The 26,396-nt window shown below is 41.9% G+C and overlaps 2 protein-coding genes across 3 annotated transcripts; both read right to left on the minus strand.

Annotated features, from left to right (window-relative positions):
* Positions 1-3,321: 3,321 nt before the first annotated feature.
* Positions 3,322-9,830, minus strand: tmem168b (transmembrane protein 168b). The gene is made up of 5 exons (XM_071416164.1): positions 8,868-9,830; positions 8,414-8,719; positions 8,026-8,168; positions 5,722-5,996; positions 3,322-5,555 (listed from the first exon to the last, which is right to left on the minus strand). The coding sequence occupies exons 1-5, from the start codon at positions 9,693-9,695 to the stop codon at positions 5,008-5,010; spliced, it is 2,100 nt and encodes a 699-aa protein (XP_071272265.1). The 5' UTR covers positions 9,696-9,830; the 3' UTR covers positions 3,322-5,007.
* A 1,321-nt stretch (positions 9,831-11,151) lies between these two features.
* On the minus strand, positions 11,152-23,568 carry samtor (S-adenosylmethionine sensor upstream of mTORC1). Of its 2 annotated transcripts, none has more exons than XM_071416182.1 (5): positions 23,309-23,568; positions 15,650-15,791; positions 15,235-15,366; positions 14,957-15,071; positions 11,152-14,588 (listed from the first exon to the last, which is right to left on the minus strand). In XM_071416182.1, the coding sequence occupies exons 1-5, from the start codon at positions 23,469-23,471 to the stop codon at positions 13,956-13,958; spliced, it is 1,185 nt and encodes a 394-aa protein (XP_071272283.1). In that variant the 5' UTR covers positions 23,472-23,568; the 3' UTR covers positions 11,152-13,955. The 2 variants fall into 2 exon arrangements, with proteins under 2 accessions (XP_071272283.1, XP_071272284.1); XM_071416183.1 differs by lacking the exon at positions 23,309-23,568 and adding an exon at positions 16,073-16,439 and having other exon boundaries at positions 11,834-14,588.
* Between the last annotated feature and the right edge of the window lie 2,828 nt (positions 23,569-26,396).

Consider the following 26,396-nt stretch of genomic DNA (forward strand, 5'->3'; position numbering starts at 1 on the left):
CACCGGCACAATATCTAATACCATCACAAAAACAAATGTTCTAATCACAAGAGGTTGGTGGCACCTTAATTGGGGAGGATGGGCTCGTGGTAATGGCTGGAATGATCTCAAACATTAAAAAAACATGGTTTCCATGTGTTTGATGCCATTCCATTTGCTCCGTTCCAGACATTACGAGCTGTCCTCCCCTCAACAGCCTCCTGTGGCCCTAATCCATTGGGTTCTGTGTTTCAATTAAATTCACCTACCTGTGAGGTGCTCAAGGGTTAAACTTGATCAAATAGTAACTTATTCTTGGTTCCCTTGTTGTTGACCAGATGCTCCTGGTCTGAGTATCTGCCAGTGTCCCCCTGGAGCTTCAGCAGCTTGTTGTAGAGGACCTCCTTGTAGAGCAGGGATGGGTTGTGGGGGCCACAAAAAATCTGAACTCATCATGGGGGGGGGGGGCAGTGGTCCACGGGTCTGCATACCCACATCCATCCCCCAACTTGCGGTAAAAACTATTTATCTCCCCCCTTTAACAGTATGCTTAGGGTCATTGTCCTGCTGGAAGACTGAAACAGGTTTCCTTCAAGAATTTCCCTGTATTTAGCACCATCCATCATTCCTTCGATTCTGAACAGTTTCCCAGTCCCTGCCGATGAAAAACACCCCCACAGCATGATGCTGCAACCACCATGCTTCACTGTGGGGATGAGGTTCACGGGGTAATGAGGTGTTGGGTTTGCACCAGACATAGAATTTTCCTTGATGGCCATTTTATTCTCATTTGACCAGAGTAACTTCTTCCATATGTTTGGGGAGTCTCCCATATGCCTTTTGGCAAACACCAAACGTGTTTGCTTAATTTCTTTACGCAATGGCTTTTTTCTGGCCACTCTTCCATAAAGCCCAGCTCTGTGGAGTGTATGGCTTAAAGTGGTCCCATGGACAGATACTCCAATCTCCGCTGTGGAGTTTTGCAGGTCCTTCAGGGTTATGGTCTCCTTGTTGCCTCTCTGATTAATTCCCTGGTCTGTGAGTTTTTGTGGGTGGCCCTCTCTTGGCAGGTATGCTGTGGTGCCATATTCCTTCCATTTTTTAATAATGGATTTAATGATGCTCCTTGGTCTTCATGGTGCCGCTTGCTTGGCGGTGGCCCTTGCTTAGTGGTGTTGCAGACTCCGGGGCCTTTCAGAACCAGTGTACAGTCGTGGCCAAAAGTTTTGAGAATTACACAAATATTAATTTCCACAAAGTTTGCTGCTTCAGTGTCTTTAGATATTTTTGTCAGATGTTACTATGGAATACTGAAGTATAATTACAAACATTTCATACGTGTCAAAGGCTTTTATTGACAATTACATGAAGTTGATGCACAGAGTCAATATTTGCAGTGTTGACCCTTCTTTTTCAAGACCTCTGCAATCCGCCCTGGCATGCTGTCAATTAACTTCTGGGCCACATCCTGACTGATGGCAGCCCATTCTTGCAAAGTCAATGCTTAGAGTTTGTCAGAATTTGTGGGTTTTTGTTTGTCCACCCGCTCTTGAGTATTGACCACAAATTCTCAATGGGATTAAGGTCTGGGGAGTTTCCTGGCCATGGACCCAAAATATTTATGTTTTGTTCCCCGAACTACTTAGTTATCATTTTTGCCTTATGGCAAGGTGCTCCATCATGCTGGAAAAGGCATTGTTCGTCACCAAACTGTTCTTGGATGGTTGGGAGAAGTTGCTCTCGGAGGATGTGTTGGTACCATTCTTTATTCATGGCTGTGTTCTTAGGCAAAATTGTGAGTGAGCCCTCTCCCTTGGCTGAGAAGCAACCCCACACATGAATGGTCTCAGGATGCTTTACTGTTGGCATGACACAGGACAGATGGTAGCGCTCACCTTGTCTTCTCCGAACAAGCTTTTTCTGGATGCCCCAAACAATCGTAAAGGGGATTCATCAGAGTAAATGACTTTACCCCAGTCCTCAGCAGTCCAATCCCTGTACCTTTTGCAGAAAATCAGTCTGTCCCTGATGTTTTTCCTGGAGAGAAGTGGTTTCTTTGCTGCCCTTCTTGACACCAGGCCATCCTCCAAAAGTCTTTGCCTCACTGTGCATGCAGATGCACTCACACCTGCCTGCTGCCATTCCTGAGCAAGCTCTGTACTGGTGGTGCCCCGATCCCGCAGCTGAATCAACTTTAGGAGACGGTCCAGGCGCTTGCTGGACTTTCTTGGGCGCCCTGAAGCCTTCTTCACGACAATTGAACCGCTCTCCTTGAAGTTCCTGATGATCCGATAAATGGTTGATTTAGGTGCAATCTTACTGGCAGCAATATCCTTGCCTGTGAAGCCCTTTTTGTGCAAAGCAATGATGACAACACGTGTTTCCTTGCAGGTAACCATGGTTGACAGAGGAAGAACAATGATTCCAATCACCACCCTCCTTTTGAAGCTTCCAGTCTGTTATTCGAACTCAATCAGCATGACAGAGTGATCTCCAGCCTTGTCAACACTCACACCTGTGTTAACGAGAGAATGTCAGCTAGTCCTTTTGTGGCAGGGCTGAAATGCAGTGGAAATGTTTTTGGGGGATTCAGTTCATTTGCATGGCAAAGAGGGACTTTGCAATTCATCTGATTACTCTTCATAACATTCTGGAGTATATGCAAATCGCCATCATACAAACTGAGACAGCAGACTTTGTGAAAATTAATATTTGTGTCATTCTCAACTTTTGGCCACGACTGTATATATACTGAGATCATGTGACAGATCGATTTCACACAGGTGGACTTTATTTAACTAATTATGTGATTTCTGAAGGTAATTGGTTGCACCGGATCTTATTTAGGGGCTTCATAGCAAAGGGGGTGAATACATATGTGCGCACCACTTTCCATTTTTTTCACTTCACCAATTTGGACTATTTTGTGTATGTCCATTACATGAAATCCAAATAAAATACATTTAAACTACAGGTTGTAATGCAAGAAAATAGGAAAAACACCAAAGGGATGAACACTTTAGCAAGGCACTGTATGTGAGTCCCCAGGACTAGGGGGTCCTGATTTGAAAAACACTGCATTAACATTAAGTTTGTTCCAAATCCGTAAACTCCGTCAATATCTCGCATAATATTCTCTGATAGCCTGAAAGGAGGTGGTTGGCTGCATTACAGACTAATTGACACTTAATGACCTTATGAAGCGATTACAGAAAAGAACTGCCAGTGTATGCATTTCACAGCAAAGTGGAATAGACAGGCCTAGTTTATTGCATACCAGCAGAGTGCATAATATGTCCACTGAAACAGTACCATAATGTGTCTGTATATCAATCAATTAAAAACACTGAAATCTCCATTTTTATTGCATAGTTGAGACTTCCATCAATGCTTAAGATTAAAACATGTCCATACATATACAGTTGATTAGGCTAAGCTTGCATATCTAAATCACTGTATATGATATGATAAACCCCAGAACACAATCATGCATAAATGCAAGATCACATCCTACATTGGGTCCATATTCCTCCAGGTAGTGCAATCAGTATAGGTACAGTAACAACCCTCAGACTCCCTGAGGTAATTATAGTAGATACCAGACGTCCCAAAAGCAGTATAAACAAAGTTATTCATACAAAAGAAATGAATAGCAGATGTGAAACAGCAGTGATAGGGAAAGGGGGATACCTAGTTAGTTGTACAACTGAATGCATTCAACTGAAATGTGTCTTCCGCATTTAACCCAACCCCTCTGAATCCGAGAGGTGTGGAGTGCTGCCTTAATCGACATCCACGTCTTCGGCGCCCAGGTAACAGTGGGTTAACTGCCTTGCTCAGGGGCAGAACGACAGATTTTTACCTTGTCAGCTCTGGGATTCGATCCAGCAACCTTTCGATATTCTTCAAAGCTTTGACATTAAGTAGTTAATTAAAAGCTGAATATACAAATAGGCCTAGGTGTATGGAAACACATGGATAGCAATCAAATATGAAAGTATTGAATTAGAAATCCACATTCCACTCTTGAAAATAAATTAAATACCTATTATCGTAATACAATATCTTAGTAACCTGATATCCTTTTTTGAACAGGGACAAAAAGGCCATTTGTGAAAAATATCAGATTTACAAAGCTGGATGGGGGCATGCATTGGTCATAATTCATGAATAGTGCAATCAGTGTAACCACTGCAACTTTTTGTTGTTTGAAAATCCAATCTGGGAGAGTGACAATATGATACCACTTCACTACAGCAGCAGGGCTTCTCAGCCTGAAATTGTGATAAACAGGGAAAAAGAGGTATACATTTCAATTAGAATTTTTAGAGAGATTGAATTAATAGAAAAGTTTAAAAAAGGTGGGAATATGCAGGTACAACTGGAGTTCAGAGAACGGTACAACTACCCCAATAAACCCACCAAAAGACTAGAAATGAATTGATTTAAAATAAAACTCTAATCAAATAACCACCACTAATGAATCTATAGAATGACTTGTAAGGAATAGCCAAACAATAATTTGGGATAGAAACATGTAGTACTACATCAAAATACCATAGTATATCAAAATCAGGAACCTCATATCAGTAACTTTGTACTTTAGCACACATAAGCAAAACATATAGCTCACACACACACACACACTATCTGTAACTGTCTAGTTAGTCATTAAAGGGAAACCTTGGGATTTCAGCATGCTAGCAGATACCCAGACTTCCACTCATTGTGCTAATGCTAGTGACCTGTAACTTCCTTCATACTGGACACAGAGACATGATATCCACTAGTTCATCTGACTCTGGGGAAGTAGATAAAGGGCCTCATTGCCAAACTCCCGAAGTTTCCTTTAAGATTTCACAATCAACAGCTGCCTTCACTGAGGGTCCTAAAAACTCAGCGATCAATATCACACAACCAATCAATCAATTACAAAAACTGATTTAGAAAACATTTCTGTACGGTGAAAAACGTGTAAATACAAAGTGAAGAAGCCTTAGACAGTATGGATCATACAGAGGTGAATTTCTAAGATTTTACCAACTTGAACCCTTGGCCAGTGTCTAGTATGGCCGGGGGAAACCAGTTGAGTTTGACCCTTTTAAGGCACCGTAGGCAGACACTGCATAGCCAAAGCAGGTTCAGCCCCCCACACCAGAGAGCTAACTGGACCACGGGGTAGGTCATCCTGGGGAAGTACATCCTCCAGTGTTGAGTGACATCACTTTCTGTGGGCAGGTGCAGTGTGTAATCACTCCAGTGCTTAGAGATGCCGTAGGCAGCGGTGACAGTCCTTCCCCTCTCCGACCACTGGACAGTGCTGTCTGCATTGCAGTTGTACTCCACCCACTGAGAGGTGAAGTCCCCAAGCTGGGGGGTGTCCTGGAGCTCAATATCCGTGGCTCGGGCTAGCTGGGCCCCCTGCACCGCCACATAAAGCCCCCCCACCTTCCTTACCTCCTTCACCCAGGGTAGGGAGTTCTCACTGTCCAGGACCAGGATGAGGCGGGAGCAGGAGTCACTGTTCTTCTCCCTCCACCATTCCAGGATCTTGTCCAGTTGAAGGGTGCCCCCTCCTGACAGACAACCACAGCACAGGGCAGAGTTAGAGAGAGAGCAGTAGAATGCTGTGGTGGATAGTACTTTATTTTGTGGTTTCAGTACCATAAAATAATGTGCTACAGAGAGTGAGTTAAAGTAACTGAGCTTCACAGAATGACAAAACTTCTAAGTGATTGGTACCTGCTAGTGCCCACTCTCCGCTGCGGTGGGTATGCCCACTGTAAAACACCACATAGGTGTCATGGCGAGGCCCATCGGCTGTGCAGAGCTCCATGAAGGCTTTGAGCTTCACCTGTAGGGCTTCCAGAGTCACCCCGCTGGTGGAGTAGTCGCAGCCGAACGTCTCGATCATGTGGTGGGAGAAGAAATTCTGTATACTGTTCAACATGCCCGTGGAATGCATGTTCAACATATGTACCTGATCCGGAGGTAACAGAGTGGGCTGCCCATCAGGACTGCAAGGGAGAGAGGGAATGAAAGGGTGAAGAGAAGGGAAGGAGTGAGGATGATTGCAGTAAGGGTATGTGAAATTAAAGACTGTAGAAAAGTATGCGCCCGTGTGTTGAGTAAGTATAGTATAGTTTGTACTGTACTGTGCCTTCAGAAAGTATTCATACCCCTTGACTTGTTACACATTTTGTTGTGTTACAGCCTGAATTCAAAATGGATTAAATATTTTTTCCCCCTTACCCATCTACACACAATACCCCTGGACAAAGTGAAAAAGTGAACAAAATGTTTTTAGAAATTTTTGAAAAAGTATTGACAATTAAATACAATAGTATCTCATTTATATAAGTATTCACACACTTGAGTCAATACATGTTAGAATCACCTTTGGCAATGATTACAGCTGTGAGTGTTTCTGGGTAAGTCACTAAGAGCTTTCCACACCTGGATTGTACAATATTTGCACATTATTATTTTTAAAATTCTTCCAAGCTCTGTCAAGTAGGTTGTTGATCATTGCTAGACAGCCATTTTCAATACGATTTAAGTCAAAACTGTAACTAGGTCACTCGGGAACATTTGATGTCGTCTTGGTAAAGCATCTCCAGTATATATTTGGCCTTGTGTTTTAGGTTATTGTCTTGCTGAAAGGTGAATTGGTCTCTCCGTGTCTGTTGGAAAGCAGATTGAGCCAGGTTTTCCTCTAGAATTTTGCCTGTGCTTAGCTCTATTCCGTTTATTTTTTATCCTGAAAAACTCCCCAGTCCTTAATGATTACAAGCATACCAATGTTCCCTCTAATATGTGGTGTTCAATGCAGGCCTACATTGCATGAGACCTTTAGAAAACATTTTTAGATTATGAAGGGCTTGACATTAATTAATGATCTTTTACTTGATCTGTAACACCATGGGCCAAATAGGTGACTGTAAATTGCATTGTATTGTGAGATGCAAGAAACCACTTAACAAAATATAATGAATTGTTATTACCATACAGATAATTTGATAATGTAGGCTACCCCTCTGCCTATTTGCATAATCAAGCCTGTCTCAAAATACAACACCGCCCCTTGAATTAAAACATAAACTTTTTTTTCCTCTCACCTGACTGGCTTTACATCAACAGCTTGAAATGTAGCCTACCCATTTTGTGCTCTTGTAGTAAAGTAAATTTATTTGCCACATTTCTTGCAGTATTACTTTAGTGCTTTGTTGCAAACAGGATGCATGTTTTGGAATATTTTTTTTCTGTACTGGCTTCCTTCTTTTCACTCTGTCATTTAGGTTAGTATTGTTGAGTAACTACAATGTTGTTGATCCATCCTCAGTTTTCTCCTATCACAGCCATTCAACTCTGTAACTGTTTTAAAGTCCCCATTGGCCTCATGGTGAAATCCCTGAGCGGTTTCCTGCCACTCCGGCAGCTGAGTTAGGAAAGACACCTGTATCTTTGTAGTGACTGGGTGTATTGATACACCATCCAACGTGTAATTAATTACTTCACCATGCTCAAAAGGATATTCAATGTCTGCTTTTTCTTTTACCCATCTACCAATAGGTATCCTTCTTTGCAAGGCATTGGAAAACCTCCCTGGTCTTTGTGGTTGAATCTGTGTTTGAAATTCACTGCTCGACTGAGGGACCTTACAATTATGTGTTGGGTACAGAAATTAGGTAGTCATTCAAAAAGCATGTTAAATACTATTATTGCACACAGAGTAAGTCCATGCAACTTATTATGTAACTTGTTAAGCAAATTTTTAACTCCTGGACTTAAGGCTTGCCATAACAAAGGGGTTGAATACTTATTGACTCAAGACATTTCAGCTTTTCGTTTTTAATTAATTTGTAAATATTTAAAATAAAACGTTGACATTATGAGGGTATTGTGTACAGTCCAGTGACATAAAATCTCAATTTAATCCATTTTAAATTCAGGCTGTAACAAGAAAATGTGGAAAAAGTCAAGGGGTGTGAATACTTTCTGAAGGTACTGTATATATTTGGGTGTCCACTATCCATACATTCCTACCTGCAATAGTTGGTGGGGATGACCACTGCATACCCCACACATGTGCCGCCTAGGCAGTTCCCCAGCTCATAGAAGAGGCCGTGGAACAGAGACTCCAGAGCCAGGACCAGCAGGAGCATACTCATAAAGATACTGCTGGAGGACTGAAACACAGACAGACACAATGGGTCACATTCACACACTAACCAAAAAAGTAGGACTATTAAGAAGATGGCTCTGAATATCTATGACCTCAAAAACTATGGGAAAGTGTCCAATCTCAATTTCTTTTACGCCAGTTAACATAGCTTATCAATAAAACAAACAGACTAAGTTATATGAGCCATTAAGGTATAACATAGCTGGTCTGGACTGAATAACAGTGCTATATCAATGACTGGAGACATACCTGCCATGATAAAGCAGCCAGGATGACGGTGGACACCAGACTGAAGAGCACCAGGCGTTCAGAGATGAGACAGAAGTGTCTGACTCCTTTAGAGGCCATAACCTTGTCTAGGCAGCTGCTCCCGGCTCCCTGGGCCAGACACACCCTCTGGCAGTCACTCAGCTTGGTGTGGAAGCCCCACAGAGTGATGATGAACACCACGTGACAGATGGCCCAGAACACCCCACTCAGCATGAAGCCCGGGATCATCAGGTACCACCGGTCCAGGTCCACCAGCTTCAGGGCTGCCAGGATCAAGAAGCCCACCTGGGAACAAGGACCACAATGGAAGTAAGTCTACTGTTGACTCTGTGTTTTTATCCTCAATTATTTTTTGTGTGCATCATTGTACTCACATGGCTGGGGAAACTCTATATGCATTTTAAATGTATCAAATCAAATTAATTCAAATCACCTCCGCCAGGAGCAAAGGCAGGAGGGACAGCCTGCGCCACAGCCCCCTCCAGGCAAGGTAGGGCAGCCAGCGCTCGGTCACCGACAGCCCACTGAAGTACACGTCCAGCAAGGGGTCGCAGATCAGCTGGCTGAAGAAACATGACAGGGCGAAGGGGTTGGTGGTGATGCCCAGCGCCTTGAAGAACAGCACCGCGGTGATGATGGAGAAGCAGACCAGGTTGGGCAGGGCCAGGAGAGCCTTCATGCGCAGGGCCACCATCAGAGTAGCCAGGGCCACCACTAGCACCACTACACTCATGGACTTCTGGATGAATAAGACAGTACTGGCGATGGCAAAGCCTGCCAGCTCTAGGGCCTCTGCTGAGGTGAGGAAGGCAGGGCGGTACCTGGTGCAGCCGCACATCCTCTCCAGCAGAGCCCACAGCGTCCTCAAGACAACACTGGCCAGCAGGAGGTAGTTGGTGGCTTGCTCTTTGATGTTGCTCTCCAGAGTGGGGTTGTTGAGGAAACACAGGAGGCCAAGCAGGAAGCCAAACCACAGGTGGAGGAGGCTCAGGCTGACTTTTTCCATGCTGAAGTAATAGTACAGTATGCTTGCTATCCCGAGGACAAACAGGGCCAGAACAAATATGATGAGGATCATGGGTTCCTCAGTCTTCTCCCATCGCACATAGAGCCCCAGGCAGAGAGCCACCAGCAGGTTCAGACCAGACAGGTAGCCCAGACATCTGACAGAGGACCACATGTTAACCTCTCCGTTGACCTCCTCCAGTCTGGTCATCGCTGCATGCAGACAGTGACTGACACAGTACCGTAAGCGACACATTTTGATATGTAGGAGTAGCTAACAGTTAGTTACAGCTGGTAACGTTATTAGTTAACAGTTCAGAGGCAATTAAAACCTTTCCATGAAGCTAACTTAGCTAGATTGCAAGACTATGGCGAAAAAAGTCACTCACTAGCTAGCCACCTTGAACTAACAGAGCAGCAAACTTTGAGCTAGTGATAGGTAGTCTAAGCTAGCTAACGTTAGCTAGAAGTTACTAGCTACTTAGCTAGTTTTTGCTAGTTAGCTAGCTACATGGTTTTTGCTAGTTAGCTAGCTACATGATTTGTCGGTAGCTAGCTTGCAGTTGTACGACTTGCAGATGGTACGCTTGATTACATGGTCCGTTTGCTGTTTCTCTTCTTTCGTGTGTAAATAGATACGTCTCATACAAACCTAGCTAGCCCAAATTAATTTATTTCACTTGAAGGAGCAGGAGACAAAAATACTTATTTTCCACTTCGAAAACTTTTCGGTCAAATGACTGCCGCCATCAAACTAGAACGGCGACTACGTCACTACGGCAAATCAGTAGTACAAAGTGGCGGAGAGGAAAGTCGAAGTATGGAAATTCATAAAGTGTGATGACTAATCAATAAATCTAGACGTACTGTAAATGAGGCTATTCCACTGAATATTACAATTACTTTATCAATATAGGTTAAACCATACTACACATTGATATACTTATGCCCTAACTAACATGATCAACACCTAGTCAGCAGATTGTAACGGGCTAATGTGATGCTCAATTAGCCGTTACAGGACAGGGTATGGCCAACGAAGAGGGTATGGCCAAGGTTGGTCTAAAATTCTCTGCTACGCCAAACAGTACGTTTGGGTAGCAGAGAATTTTAGACCAACCTTGGCCATACCCTCTTCGTTCGAGTCACCCAGACATGTATCTTCTAGAATGTTGGTGTCCAGTTGCAGGTGGTTCCCTTGCATTTAGAAAATGTTCCAGTATTAAAATAAATACAAATGTTGTAATCCAACAATGCATATACCACTATCTTGTCTACTTCATATCTTCTCTCATTGATTGAGAAGGTTGAGTCCACCCGAAACTGCCGTTTGTCATGACACTCACTGGTGTCGATCAATGAGAGAAGATTTGAAATAGAAACAGATCGTAGCGTACCCATCATTGGATTACTTCATCAAGCAAAAACATTTTAATAACAGAGGATTTTCTAAATGGAAACGAACCACCTGAAACTGGACATTTTGGAAGATACATGTTTGGCCGAATCGAGAACGAAGATGGTATCGTCAAGTTAAGGTTGGTCGAAAAGTCTGTGCTACGCCAAACAGTACCTATCCTGTAACAGCTAATGAAAGGATTACAGTAACCCGTACAATCTACTAGCTAATCAATACCATGACTCAATTAGTTTACTTCAGTCCTATAGGAAAACAGTGAATGGAAGAGGACACAATAATCACACATGAACACTGCATTTCCATTCATTTATAAAAGAGAGAAGAGGGGGAAAAGATGCACACATTGTCGAAATCCTTAATACTGAAAATGAAGCTATTCATGCAAGTAATGGAATCTTGGAAGACAGATGAGATGTATTCCTAAATGCTAACTGGTACAATTGACAACGCTCAAGAAAATGAACTAAAATGAGAAAATGTATTTTGTATTTTCTGTTACTAAAGATAAATAGTTGAAAGTACACCAAACATGAACTGACCAGAAAGTTAACAGATTTAGAGCAAATTGAACGCAAAGTAATTATTAATGAAAAATTTTAACAAAATACATTGTTCTTAGGGTAAAACATTGAGCCAATGATACTTTGCAGTTGTAGATGGTAGTAGGTAGCTCATTTGGACAGTTGCACATAAACATTTGGCAAAAGAAGCCCGTTGAATGCTGCCAAGTGAAGGGAGTTTTCCAACACAGTATGGCCTGGGGATAAGTAAGAAGGCACCTTTAGGATTACAGGTATCCTGATGTACATCATACTGTTTATACTAATAAGACTATGGTTGTTTGTGTAGCATCCCAAATGGCACCCTATTCCCCATATAGTGCACTAGTTCTGAGCAAGGCCCATAAAGAATAGGATGCCATTTGGGAGACCTAATCCTAAATCCCCCATGACAGGAATCACATGACTCATGGCAACTGAGAGATTCATCTACTATTTATGAAATAAAGTGCCACAGACAAGTTCATTACAACACACATCCACACTAAAAAGGGGAACATAAATACCATTCCCCATAAGATACAGTACTTTCAGGATACACCTGGCTATTGCTAAAATGCACTTTGATGGGATCAGAAGTTGCATGACTATTGATGAGACAGCAGGGTATTAGTGCAAAACCTCATTGAGGTGAATCATTTGGAATTGTTTGAGCGCTCATAACAAAATAATTTTAAATTGTTCGGAGTTAAAACTTAAGCAGAGTACACATTTAGTACTTTCATGTGTAAAGTGATATAGTCAAAATGTACTTACTGATGCAATGAATGACTCAATATTTGTTGATACTACACCTATACTAGCAACCCATGAATGAAAAAATACAAAATCATACAAAAACAATTCATATTTTTAATTCAGAAATGACTAATGCTAGTCCCATGTAGCTGTTGGTAGAGCGCGGCGCTTGCAGCGCCAGGGTTATGGGTTTGATTCCCACGGGGGACCAGTATGAAAAAAGTATTAAAATGTATGCACTTACTACTACTGTAAGTCGCTCTGGAAAAGAGCATCTGCTAAATGACAAAAATGTAAAAATGCTTAAGGCAAATGTTGCTGTCCTCAGATACGATGTAGAGTAAAGGAAGAGAGATGAACAGCAACTGACAGCTAGAGCTGTAGTCTCTTGGTCGACCTGTTTCACTTCAGTGGACATAATAAGATATGTTTTATCTCTACATACACCGGATAGGTGCAGTGAAATGTGTTGTTTTAAAAAGGGTCAGCCATAATAGTACGGTGCCCCTGGAGTAAATTAGGGTTAAGTGCCTTGCTCAAGGACACGTCGACAGAGTGTGAGCAGTCTTCTTTTTTGGAATATGTTACCAGTACCCATAGAGAAGCTACCAGCTACCTATAAAGAAGCAAAGACATTAATGCAGACATATTATTGATCTGATAATGTAGCCTAAATAATATTACAGAAAAAAAAGTGATTACAAACAAGGATGTAATGACAAAAAATGCTAAAACTTCTGGGTTACAACATTGAAGGTAAATTAAGATGAATTAAAACCAGTTTCTTCACACCAGCACAGAAAAGAGAGCAATGACTATTTCACAACTCGTACCATGTTACACAATGAGAAAAACACGGTTAACAGTTTCACATTAGTAAAAGTAGTTACGTACACCTATCTTAAAGTTCTGAAAATGCTACAAATCTATTGTAAAAGAGCCATGAGATCAGCCCAAAAAAATGCTGAATTAAAACGCCATTGTCACACATCGTGTTGGACAAGACACGTGTTCAAAAGGGAACAAATCAAAACATTTTGGCTGAGGGTACAATGTATTTTTCTTAATTTAAAAAATTAAAATGCACACCAAGAATTAGAGAAAGTCTAGCCTCATCTGACTAACATCTCAATCGCTCCACTCCAACCAAACTTGACAAACCTCTGTGGTATCAGTCCATTTAAGAGGGATTTAAAGTCAGTGGCTTGCTGGTACTGAAGCACATTCACTGTTTAACTACTAAGAAAAAGCCTTTGAAGGAGTAAAGATTGCTTTTCTTCTGTTAGTAGAGTGAGATCAAAGATGGGATAAAAAAACAAGGGGCAGACTTACTCAGTCTCAGTATTCAGCGACCAAGTTTTTATTTTTAAAAACTACCTTATTTACTGAAGTGTGTGTGTGTGTGTGTGTGTGTATTGTGTTGAGTGACTAACCATCAAAGATACCGAAAAAATAAACTGACTTCTGTAAACGTCTTTTTCTTTCACTCTGTGCAAACTGCATTGTTTAGTTAAGGAAGAGGAGGAGTGTGAGAAGAATGCAGCAGGTTCATTTGGTAGCGCAGCAGTTGTGTACAGACAGACTGTATCCCTACCCCTTGGGCCTATCCACTCGATGTTGCATGTCTGAAGGCTCTGGATAGGTATAAGTAGTGTGGCGTTAAAGCGTCACCCATATTGCTTCCACGTTACAGATCTGTAAACATTGAAGGGTTATGGCCAAGAGGAGTGGTAGGGATCGAATTGGAACTGGTAAAAGAGAAGAAGAGAGTAGCTAGTAGGGTTTTAGCTGGTCTAGCTCAGCTCTGCAGTAGAATGGGGTCCTCCAGCTCGTGTAGGAAGGGCACAGAGCTGCTCTGGCTCTCTCCGCTATCCGAGTCATATGGCGTGTCGGGCAGCTCCATGAAGCCCCACGCCAGCTGGTCGTCCTCGAAGTCGGAGCGCGCCTGAACTGGCACGTCGGTGTAGTCCTCCTCCTCGGGGGATTGGAAGTCCTGAGGGATGTAGAGCATCTCGGGGTAGTTACGGCTGACCAGGTCGCTGGTGGTGGCCAGGGACACCTTGCGGAAGGCGATGAGGTGCATGTGGGAGAACTTGATGTACTTGCAGCGCCTGAAGCCAAGTGACTCCACCGCCACGCGCCAGCTGCGCATCATGAGGGCGTGGCGGTTCTGGTGGGAGGAGTCTGGGGTGATGATGAGCAGCAGGCCGTGCAGTTCCAGCAGCTCGTGGGCCTTCTTGCAGCAGATCCAGCGCTGGTAAGGCGAGGGGAAATAGGAGAGGAGCAGGGAGAAGACCACCACGTGGAAGAGCTGGGCAGGCAGGGCGTCGATGGGGCTACGCAGCTGTCTCAGGAAGGCTTCCACTGTGTCGCCAGCCAGTTGCAGAGGCTGCTGGAGCTGGAGGTTGAGGAAGTCACACTTGTATACACTCTGAGGGGAAAGGGTAGAAACAGATACTTTAGAGTAACACAAGTTGTTCTCATCATGCAGTGGCATTTTAGACCCATATCTAAGACCCACTGTTCTTAATCCATTTAGTTATCAAAATCACTCGATGCTAATATTCTGCCAGTTCCTTCACAGCAGGTCAGGTTTCATTCCCATCAACTGTTGACACTTACTGTCAAGGGACAGCATTGTTCTGTGGTCTGATATTCACACAATGAATATTCCTGACATTTTTAAAATGTATTTAACTAGGCATTTTTCCCCGGCAGCAAATTAGTGAGTAAGACAGTAAGAGTCGGGACTTTCTAGCTGGGACCGAGGGAGTGATCACGGACAGTAATAGTACATACCTCGACCGCAGGCACTATGTCAATACCGACTGTGAGGAACTCGTCAAACTTCAGGAAGGGGTTAAAACAGCTGCCAACGTCCAGCAGCCGCATTTTACCAAGCTGGGGGACAGACCTTCAACCAGAGGCGTTAAGTTAGCGTTAAGTCCGACAGAGTAAGAATGCTTAATGATAGCAGTAGCTAATAGAGGTAAGATGTGTCAATATGAACACACAACAGAGCAAAATAGTCAGATAAAAATGGACATGTTTGATTTAACACTGTCACAATACAGTACCTGGGGATAGAGGAGCTATAGGGCTGGTCACTCAGAGCTGTGGCCGACATGGCCATGGCAAGCCTGGCACTCTTCTCATCCTTCTCCAACATTCTTTTCATCCCACCATCCTGAAAATACTCCTGGCAAACACTGGAGAAATAGTCCCGAAACGTCACACATAATGGTATTAATGCCTTACTGTTAAAACAGTGATATGCTAAGAAATAAATAGGGCAAATCCTAACTTTCCATTGGAATCAATGCATGACTAAGTGAAAATTCAACAAGCAGAAGTTAGGATTTACCCCACAGTGTTGATATCGAAAGGGCTGGATGAGTCATCGGAGTAAGCATAGAGCAGTGGAGTTCTGAGCTAGTACAACACAGCCAGAGGGTTATTTACACGGTCTCCTTTTGTGGGGGACTATTTTACCTGCGACACCAGTCGATGCGCCCCTCTCCCTCGCAGGTCTTGGCCCAGTGGTTGTCAGCCAGGTTCCTCATGGCCAGGGCGTATTCACTCAGAGTCTGTTCATCTTCACAGTGCTCTCGCCAGATCTTCTCAAAATCCCCCACTGTGGAAAGATAACAGGCAGCAGGAGGTTGAAACAAAGTTAACAAACCCAACCAAATCACACCATACAGTATGACATACATATAGTAAAACTATTAAGCACTGTAGGCTACATGAAAAGTGCCCAGACACTGATGCTTTGTTTTCCCATTTCATCACATTGAAATTCTTCATTATAAAATGGCAGGAATTGAGAGTTAGTCCTGTTAGTTTTGTTTCTAAAAATAACACAAGCATAGTACGTACGTAGAGTGCACAATAAGCCAACATGAATGTACCTACTTATAAAGTGTGGCCATTCATTCAAGAGGAATCACAATCGTTCAGCCCTTCTGATGAAAACACCACAGGCTAACACTGCTGACGCAACATTGCTTCAACATTTTCAAAACAGTTACTCGTCATTATGTCTGGCATATCTGAAAACTGGATTTTCAAGATGTCTTCACTTCTGTTCCTAGGTCTATATCTTCACAAATTCCCTGCAGCAGGTCTTCCCAGACGCGCAGCAGAATGTGTGTTTCGAGAGCAAACACGCTGATAAGGAAGAAATCCCATGACCACAGTTTTTTCCCCCTATATCAGATTTGCAGAAATGAAACGACAACAAGACGGGCTGGAATAAACAGCAGTAGTACAAAGCATGATTACTGTGGTAGCAATGCCAAGCAGACCAGATCATGCTTTACTTATTAACCAATCATGGTGTCAGCTGACAGGGTATTTTCAAGAGCATCAGCTAGCCAGTCCTTCTGCTAAAGTGGAAAGGACCTGTTGAATGCTACTTTTTTTTATTATTACTTTGTGTGATTATTGCAATTACATATCTACATACCAGTTGAAGTCGGAAATTTACATACACCTTAGCCAATTACATTTAAACTCAGTTTCACAATTTCTGACATTTAATCCCAGTAAAATGTCCCCGTCTTAGGTCAGTTAGGATCACCACTTTATTTTAAGAATGTCATATGTCAGAATAATAGTAGAGAGAATGATTTATTTCAGCTTTATTTCTTTCATCACAATTCCAGTGGGTCAGAAGTTTACATACACTCAGTATTTGGTAGCATTGCATTTAAATTGTTTAACTTGGGTCAAACGTGTCGGGTAGCCTTCCACGATAAGTTGGGTGAATTTTGGCTCATTCCTCCTGACAGAGCTGGTGTAACTGAGTCAGGTTTGTAGGCCTCCTTGCTCACACACGCTTTTTCAGTTCTGCCACAAATTTTCTATAGGATTGAGGTCAGGGCTTTGTGATGGCCACTCCAATACCTTGACTTTGCTGTCCTTAAACCATTTTGCCACAACTTTGGAAGTATGCTTGGGGTCATTGTCCATTTGGAAGACCCATTTGCGACCAAGCTTCAACTTCCTGACTGATGTCTTGAGATGTTGCTTCAATATATCCACATAATTTTCCATCCTCATGAAGCCATCTATTTTGTGAAGTGCACCAGTCCCTCCTGCAGCAAAGCACAACATGTTGCTGCCACCCCCGTGCTTCACGGTTGAGATGGTGTTCTTCGGCTTGCAAGCATCCCCCTTTTTCCTCCAAACAAAGATGGTCATTATGGCCAAACAGTTCTATTTTTCTTTCATCAGACCAGAGGACATTTCTCCAAAAAGTACGATCTTTGTCCCCATGTACAGTTGCAAACCGTAGTCTGGTTTTTTTTATGACGGTTTTGGAGCAGTGGCTTCTTCCTTGCTGAACGGCCTTTCAGGTTATGACAATATAGGACTCATTTTACTGTGGATATAGATACTTTTGTACCCGTTTCCTCCAGGATCTTCACAAGGTCCTTTGCTGTTGTTCTGGGATTGATTTGCACTTTTCGCACCAAAGTTTGTTCATCTCTAGGAGACAGAATGAGTCTCCTTCCTGAGCGGTATGACGGCTGCGTGGTCCCATGGTGTTTATACTTGCGTACTATTGTTTGTACAGATGAACGCGGTACCTTCAGGCGTTTGGAAATTGCTCCCAAGGATGAACCAGACTTGTGGAGGTCTACAATTTTTTTGAGTTCTTTTGATTTTCCCATGATGTCAAGCAAAGAGGCACTGAGTTTGAAGGTAGGCCTTGAAATACATCCACAGGTACACCTCCAATGGACTCAAATTATGTCAATTAGCCTATCAGAAGCTTCTAAAGCCATGACATAGTTTTCAGGAATTTTCCAAGCTGTTTAAAAGGCACAGTCAACTTAGTGTATGTAAACTTCTGACCCACTGGAATTGTGATAAGTGAAATAATCTGTCTGTAAACAATTGTTGGGAAAATGACTTGTGTCATGCACAAAGTAGATGTCCTAACAGACTTGCCAAAACTATAGTTTGTTTAACAAAAAAAATTGTGGAGTGGTTGAAAAATGAGTTTTAATGACTCCAACCTAAGTGTATGTAAACTTCCGACTTCAACTGTACATGCATACCATTCAGCTATTTTTTTAGACGCCCGGCATCTGAACAAAACAAACAGGCTGCAGAGCAAAAATACTAATAGGGCTGGGTTCAATCCGTAGCTCTGAAGTTTGGTGTTACAGCGCAATTGAATTTTAAAGGTAATTTCCGATTGAGCCGACATATGCAGCGTTTACCTTGAATGCAGTCTCTGCTAACACGGGAACATTGCCTTTAACATTTGATATCGCGCTGTAGCGCAGCTGTTCAGCGCTACGGACTGAATTTAGCCCTAGACGCTGCCCAGTTTGATAATCACAACATAAGAGCACAGGGCAAATCAACCATTCAACTGGTAGAATAACTTAACACAATGAACTTAAACTGTGGCACTGGACACTCAGTAAGATGAGCTAATTTGGGGTCATGCATTGCTGCAACGCAAACAAAATAGCTGCAGTTGATGTGAGAAGACTTGCCTCATGATAAACAGTCTGTTAGAAATTAGTGATGGGGGAGGGGACGATAAGTTACATGTCAGGATATAAAAAAAAAAAAAATGTATGTACAGTATCCTATTAAACAATATTTTTTTTCCCCTTTTTAAAATAGGGAGCCAATTTGTTTTCAGCACTTTTATTTCCATGACTGATCAAAACTAGTTTGCATGCTCTCTCGTCCCTCTGCATCAGACAGTGCCTTCAGAAAGTATTCACACCCCTTGACCTTTTCCACATTTTGTTGTGTTACAGCCGGAATTTAAAATTGATTAAATTAAGATTGTGTGTGTCACACACACACACAATATCCCATGATGTAAAAGTGGAATTATGTTTTTCAAAAATGAAAAGCTGAAATGTCTTGAGTCAAGTATTCAACCCCTTCGTTATGGCAAGCCTTAAATTCAGGAGTAAACATTTGCTTAACAAGTCACATAATAAGTTGCATGGACTCACTGTGTGCAATAGTGTTTACCATGAGTTTAGAAAAACTACCTAATTTCTGTACCCAACACATATAGTTGAAGTCGGAAGTTTACATACACTTAGTTGGAGTCATTAAAACTCATTTTTCAACCACTCCACAAATGTCTTGTTAACAAACTAGTTTTGGCAAGTCGGTTAGGACATCTACTTTATGCATGACAAGTCATTTTTCCAACAATTGTTGACAGACAGATTATTTCACTGTATCACAATTCCAGTGGGTCAGAAGTTTACATACACTAAGTTGACTGTGCCTTTAAACAGCTTGGAAAATTCCAGACAATGATGTCAAGCAAAGAGGCACTGAGTTTGAAGGTAGGCCTTGAAATACACAAATGATGTAAATTAGCCTACCTTCAAACTCAGTGCCTCTTTGCTTGACATCATGGGAAAATCAAAAGTAAGCAGCCAAGACCTCAGAAAAAAAAATGTAGACCTCCACAAGTCTGGTTCATCCTTGGGAGCAATTTCCAAACGCCTGAAGGTACCACGTTCATCTGTACAAACAATAGTACGCAAGTATAAACACCATCGGACCACGCAGCCGTCATACCGCTCAGGAAGGAGACTCATTTTGTCTCCTAGAGATGAACGCATTTTGGTGCGAAAAGTGAAAATCAATCCCAGAACAGCAAAGGGCCTTGAAGATGCTGGAGGAAACAGGTTCAAAAGTATCTATATCCACAGTAAAATGAGTCCTATATCAATATAACCTGAAAGGCCGCTCAGCAAGGAAGAAGCCACTGCTCCAAAACCGCCATGAAAAAGCCAGACTACGGTTTGCAACTGCACATGGGGACAAAGATCGTACTTTTTGGAGAAATGTCCTCTGGTCTGATGAAACAAAAATAGAACTGTTTGGCCATAATGACCATCTTTGTTTGGAGGAAAAAGGGGGATGCTTGCAAGCCGAAGAACACCATCCCAACCATGAAGCACAAGGGTGGCAGCATCATGTTTTGGGGGTGCTTTGTGGCAGGAGGGACTGGTGCACTTCACAAAATAGATGGCATCATGAGGGAGGAAAATTATGTGGATATATTGAAGCAACATCTCAAGACATGAGTCAGGAAGTTAAAGCTTGGTTGCAAATGGGTCTTCCAAATGGACAATGACCCCAAGCATACTTCCAAAGTTGTGGCAAAATAGCTTAAGGACAACAAAGTCAAGGTATTGGAGTGGCCATCACAAAGCCCTGACCTCAATCCTATAGAAAATGTGTGGGTAGAACTGAAAAAGCGTGTGCGTGCAAGAAGGCCTACAAACCTGACTCAGTTACACCAGCTCTGTCAGGAGGAATGGGCCAAAATTCACCCAACTTATTGTGGGAAGCTTGTGGAAGGCTACCCAAAACGTTTGACCCAAGTTAAACAATTTAAAGACAATGCTACCAAATACTAATTGAGTACATGTAAACTTCTGACCTATTGGGAATGTGATGTAAGAAGTAAATGCTGAAATAAATCATTCTCTACTATTATTCTGACATTTCACATTCTTAAAATAAAGTGGTGATCCTAACTGACCTAAGACAGGGATTTTTTACTAGGAGTAAATTTCAGGAATTGTGAAAAACTGAGTTTAAATATATTTGGCTAAGGTGTATGTACACTTCCGACTTCAACTGTAATTGTATCAGTCAAGCAGTGAATTTGAAACATATTCAAACAGGTACGTTTTCCATTCCCTTGCAAAGAAGGGCTCCCATTGGTAAAAATAAAAAAGCAGACATTAAATATAATTTTTAGCATGGTGGTTATTACACTTTGGATGGTGTATCAATACACTCAGACACTATAACAAATACAGGTGTCCTTCCTAACTCAGTTGCTGGAGAGGAAGGAAATTGCTCAGGGATTTCACCACGAGGCCAATGGTGACTTTAAATTAGTTCCAGTTTAATGGCTGTGATAGGAGAAAACTGAGGATGGATCAACAACATTGTAGTTACTCCACAATACTAACCTAATTTAAAAGAGTGAAAGGAAGCCTGTACAGATTAAAATATTCAAAAACGTGCATCCTGTTTGCAACAAGGCACAAAAGTAATAATGCAAAGAAATGTGGCAAAGCAACAAAAAAATTGGTGCTGAATACAAAGTTATGTTTGGGGCAAATCCAATACATTACTGAGTACCGCTCTCCATATTTGCAAGCATAGTGGTGGCTGAATTATGTTATGGGTATAATAGTAATCGTTTAAGGACTGTGGAGCTTTTCCAGGATAATTTTTTTTTTAAATACGGAATGGAGCTAAGCACAGGCAAAATCCTAAAGGAGAACCTGGTTCAGTCTGCTTTCCACCAGACACTGGGAGATGAATTCACCTTTCAGCAGGACAAGTGTGGCCAAGTTACAGTTTTGACTTATATCTACGGCAAGACCTGAAATGGTTGTCTAGTAATGATCAACAACCAATTTGACAGCGCTTGAAGAATTTTGAAAATAAATGGGCAAATGCAAAAATCCTGGTGTGGAAACCTCTTAAGAGACTTATCCAGAAAGACTCACAGCTGTAGTTGCTGCCAAAGGTGATTCTAACATGCATTGTCTCAGGGGGTTGAATACTTTTCCAAATCAAGATGGTGTATTTTTTCAATTTTATACAAAACATTCGAATTTTTCTTCCACTTTGATAGAGTATTTTGTGTAGATCATTGACAAGTAAAAGGACAATCAAATCTATTTTAATCCCCTTTTGTAACAAAACGTGGAAAAAGGTCAAAGAGTATGAATACTTTCTGAAGGCACTGTATGGTGAGCAATATTTTTTGGAACATCCAATCGCAATAAAATCACAATACGTATCGTATCAGCACCTAAATATCGTGATATCAAATCGTACAGTTCCTGGCAATTCCCAGCCCTATTAGGAATACGTTTACTGGCAGATTCCTCCATTGGTTACGTCTGTACCACCTGCCCTACATCTGAATGGAAGACAAATTCCTGCAAAGGCCAATAAAGTGAACTGAACCAGAAACGCCTATATCTTCTGACCTCTTTATGGTGTTTGGTTTGTGACCAATGATCTGCGAAGGGTCCAATAGTGAAAAGCATGTTTGCGTTACCTTTGTTTTCAATGAAAGGACCTAAATATTGGAGTTAATAACAAGGAGATAGGATTCCGTCTCAATACTAGGCATCAGACCTTTCAGAGTCCACTTTTTTTTAAAATTTTATTTAACTAAGCAAGTCAGTTAAGAACAAATTCTTATTTACAATGACAGCATACCCAGGCCAAACCCGGACGACGATTGCACTTTGAAGGACATGTTAGAAAATGTTTGTTCAAAACAGACAGGGATCTCAATTCAGCAACTCTGGATGATATGTGCTCATACTATTGGCATATGTCGGTGTCTAATAACATCACATAATGGATGAGCCTGAACTTGAGTTTTTACTTGTAGGGTCTTGTTCTTTTCAGTTTCAGAACAGGGGTGTATTCATTAGCTGGATTCCATTGCAAAACGTTTGCAAAATAAACTATAGGAACCAAACGGAGAGGGACCTGAATTTGTCCAATACAAACTCTCGTTTGTTGCAAAACGTTTTCCGATTGGAGTAAACGGTTTCCGTTGATAAACATTTTGCAATAGATAAAACATTTTGCAACGGAGGCCGACTAATGAATACACCCCATGACGTCAAACAAAATGCCATACAACCCATGTTGATCTCTTTGCTAGTACCCATGATCCAGTATGTTACAATTGAACAACCATACCAAATCACTGTATGGCTGGCTGTAAGATGCGCGATTACTATTATTTTTTTAATTGATGACTGCCAAATCATCTAATGAGGGACAAACATAGCCTCGTTAAAAGTGCACACTGCAGATTGAAATGTTCACAGGCGGCCTTGATCTAGCGTTAGTTTAACCTTATTTAAATTGAGTGAATGTAACGTTAGGCACATGTCCCATGATTGCATGACAATGTTTTTTTAGACAGTAGAGCAGCGAGACCCTGACATGTTGCCAGTCACTTGCAGTTTGTGCAAGGCCCCAAAAATAGGAAATAACGTTAGCTACCTAATCCGGGCCTTGTTTTCGATCAATTTAAATAGCCCGTTTGATGAGAGACGCCGTAAATTACCCCTGAATTGAGCAAAGCTAGCGTACCTTCTCGGTATTTTCTTCGCAGTTTTCTATGGACGTTCTTGACGACTCCGGACAGTTTTTCCTGCTCCTTCTTCTTGCACCGCGTTTCTTTCGGAATGAGAACGTAGCACGGCTCCAGTTCGGTTTCTGTCTCTCCTGTCTCTGCATTGTTCACCGGGTCCATAGTCCTACGACACTTCTTCTCCTCCTTCACATCTAGCTACACTAGCTAGCTACCGGTGTCGGCCCCCGCGCACCCGATCCACTAGCCAAATACGCGCGCGCTGATTGGTTCGCCTGGACAGATATACTGTGAAGTTGACAACTGTATGACCAATCACAGAGCTGAAAACAGAAACGCCTTCTTATAGAATTTGTAGCGTCAGCATACAGTTGCATGTGCTGTTTGCTGTTTAAATTGAATTATACAAAAGATTATGGACATACTGACAAGATACATGTCTCTCCGAGTCCGCCCACAATGGGAGTCGTTGTCCACAAAGTGGAACGGCGGGCTGTGTAGTTCCCGGGTTTCTTTTCTTTAGATTAGTGGATACATCTCATTATTGTAATCTTTTTTGAGTGTAGCCCCATACAATGAATATGTGTAGCCATCTCGAGACAACTCCGATATAAAGTGTTTTTTCTCAAAGTTGCCGTGATGTCACGTGTTCTACTTCTACAGTACACTCATAACAACTTAAGCATTGAAAAACGTATTTTTGATTACATAAACCTCGCATAGCAAACAATCCATTCATTTTTATGTTGACCAAATTCGACAATCAAATTGACCTCCATACAAAAACTCCTTGCTTGGTGGGCGAAACGACGGGGGGAAAAAGCGTTGCGTTGAGGGAGACAGATTTTCTGCCGAGTTGGTTCTCTCTTCCTCTTCCATGGCGTTGTTGAATAGTTGTTTCTGATTAATTTGAAGGGCATTCTAGAGCGTGGATTATTTAAGAAATAAGGCACGAGGGGGTGTGGTATATATATATATATACCACGGCTAAGGGCTGTTCATATGCACGACCCATCTTGGAGTGCCTAGACACAGCCTTTAGCCGTGGTATATTAGCCATATACCACACACACCTGAGGTGCCTTATTGCTATTATAAACTGGTTACCAACATATAATTAGAGCATTAAAAATAAATGTTTTGTGATACCTGTGTTATACGGTCTGAAATACCACGGCTGTCAGCCAATCAGCATTCAGGTCTCAAACCACCCACTATATAATTCCATTTATAAACCGGGTGGTTCGAGCACTGATTGCTGATGGCTGAAAGCCATGGTGTATCAGACTGTATACCATGGGTGTGATCAACAATTACTATTTACTGGTCTAATTGCGTTGGTAACCAGTTTATAATAGCAATAATGCACCTCAGGGGTTTGTGGTATTCTGGAAGGCTGGCTGGACCATCACTGGAGAGTTGAACAGAGGCAGTGTGTTGCTGTCAATGTGTTGCGCTCTTTCTCCAAGTTGTAGAAGCAAGCTAAGCATAAACTGGCTACTCATGAATTTACTTATCATCATCAGTGAAGCTGTTGTATGGAAATGTTTTGTATCCTTTGTTTTGTTTTGTTTCAAGAGAACTAAATTAACTTGGCTTGCTTTTGCCAGTTGATGTACCGTTAGAGCTGGCCAAAAGTTGGCTGACGTTAGCTATTATTTTTACCTCAATCACACCAGACCTGAATCAAACAATGAAACTAGCGGCCAAACAATTGAAGAACGATATTCTGATCTTTTTTCATTGCAATGTGAGTTTTTGTTGGTCAGCATAGCAATGTAACGTATTGATCTGCTAATTTCCAACTTTTCTCACAAACACAGTAATAAACAGCTCTAGTCTTCACTATCTTGGTGCACAGTCAGTACACAACACTATGCTCATTATGTCTTAGCAGGATCAGATGGTGACAGGTGTCCCAGCAGGGTCCGACAGCCAGGGAAGACCCATCTACAGAGCTCAGGTGACTTTTGCAGTATATTAACAATATCAGTGAATGATACAAAGTTCCATCTTGAATTGATGGGTAGACCTACAGTAGCTACAGGACAGCAGTTTCAGTTTAAAGCTACAGTCTGAGATCTGGGAATAATGGTAATTTCAATTATTGAACCATTGATTCTATTCTTAGATAATATAATTCTTAGTCATGCCTCATTTTAGGAGGATCAGATGGTGACAGGGGTCTCAGCAGGGTCAGGCAGCCAGGGAAAACCAGTCTGTGATAGCGCTGAGGTACATTTTTGAAGATACATCACTTTATTCTCTCTGGACAAGCCAGATACTTCAAAGATTGAAACTATTTTAAGGCAGTGTGACAAACCTCTGTTGATTTCCAAACTGTATTAAGTGTTGATAGAGGATTGTCCCGATGCCACAAAACATGTCAAACAAAAATGTGAGGAAGACCTGGAAGAAGCTATTGATGATGATGAATGTATACAGATACCTGTATGTTTGAATGCCCAGTCATGTTCATATAATCTCAGACATAAATTACTGCAGTTTAAAACCATTCCACAGAAGATGCTATATGCCAGTGAAACTGAATTACGTGCAATCAGCAATGTCATTCATTTGCTGGAGGTGTAAAACACAGGGATATGTTGTATTTGCATTTGCATATGTTATGGTCTTGTGAAGGCTGGCTGAATTCTGGCAAAGAGTATGTTATTTTATCTCATCACAGATTTTCCCTTCTCCCTGTTTTTGTTTTTTGGAAATGTTGATACTGAAGACTGTTACAAGAAGAAACTGTAACCAAGCATTTATAGCGGTCTTAGAAATGCATTGCCGTTAATTGGAAGGTTGGTTATCCTCCCACAATGTCACAATGGATGGCATAAATGTCAAGTTATGTTTCACTAGATTTGTTTGTTACAAGATTAAGGGTAAACTGAGCAATTTGCATAAGGTCTCGATGCCTTATATGGAATACAGTATGACAAAAGGAGTCTGTATTGAAACATGCCCACGTCAGGGGAGATATCTATTTCGGCAATCCCTAGCTGCTGGGCTGCTCAATCCTAGCCCTGGGGGTCTGCTGTCCTGTGGGTTGTCACTCTGGCCTTGGTTTAACATACCCAA

This window comes from Salvelinus alpinus, chromosome 9 (assembly GCF_045679555.1).
Source record: "Salvelinus alpinus chromosome 9, SLU_Salpinus.1, whole genome shotgun sequence".
NCBI lineage: Eukaryota > Metazoa > Chordata > Actinopteri > Salmoniformes > Salmonidae > Salvelinus > Salvelinus alpinus.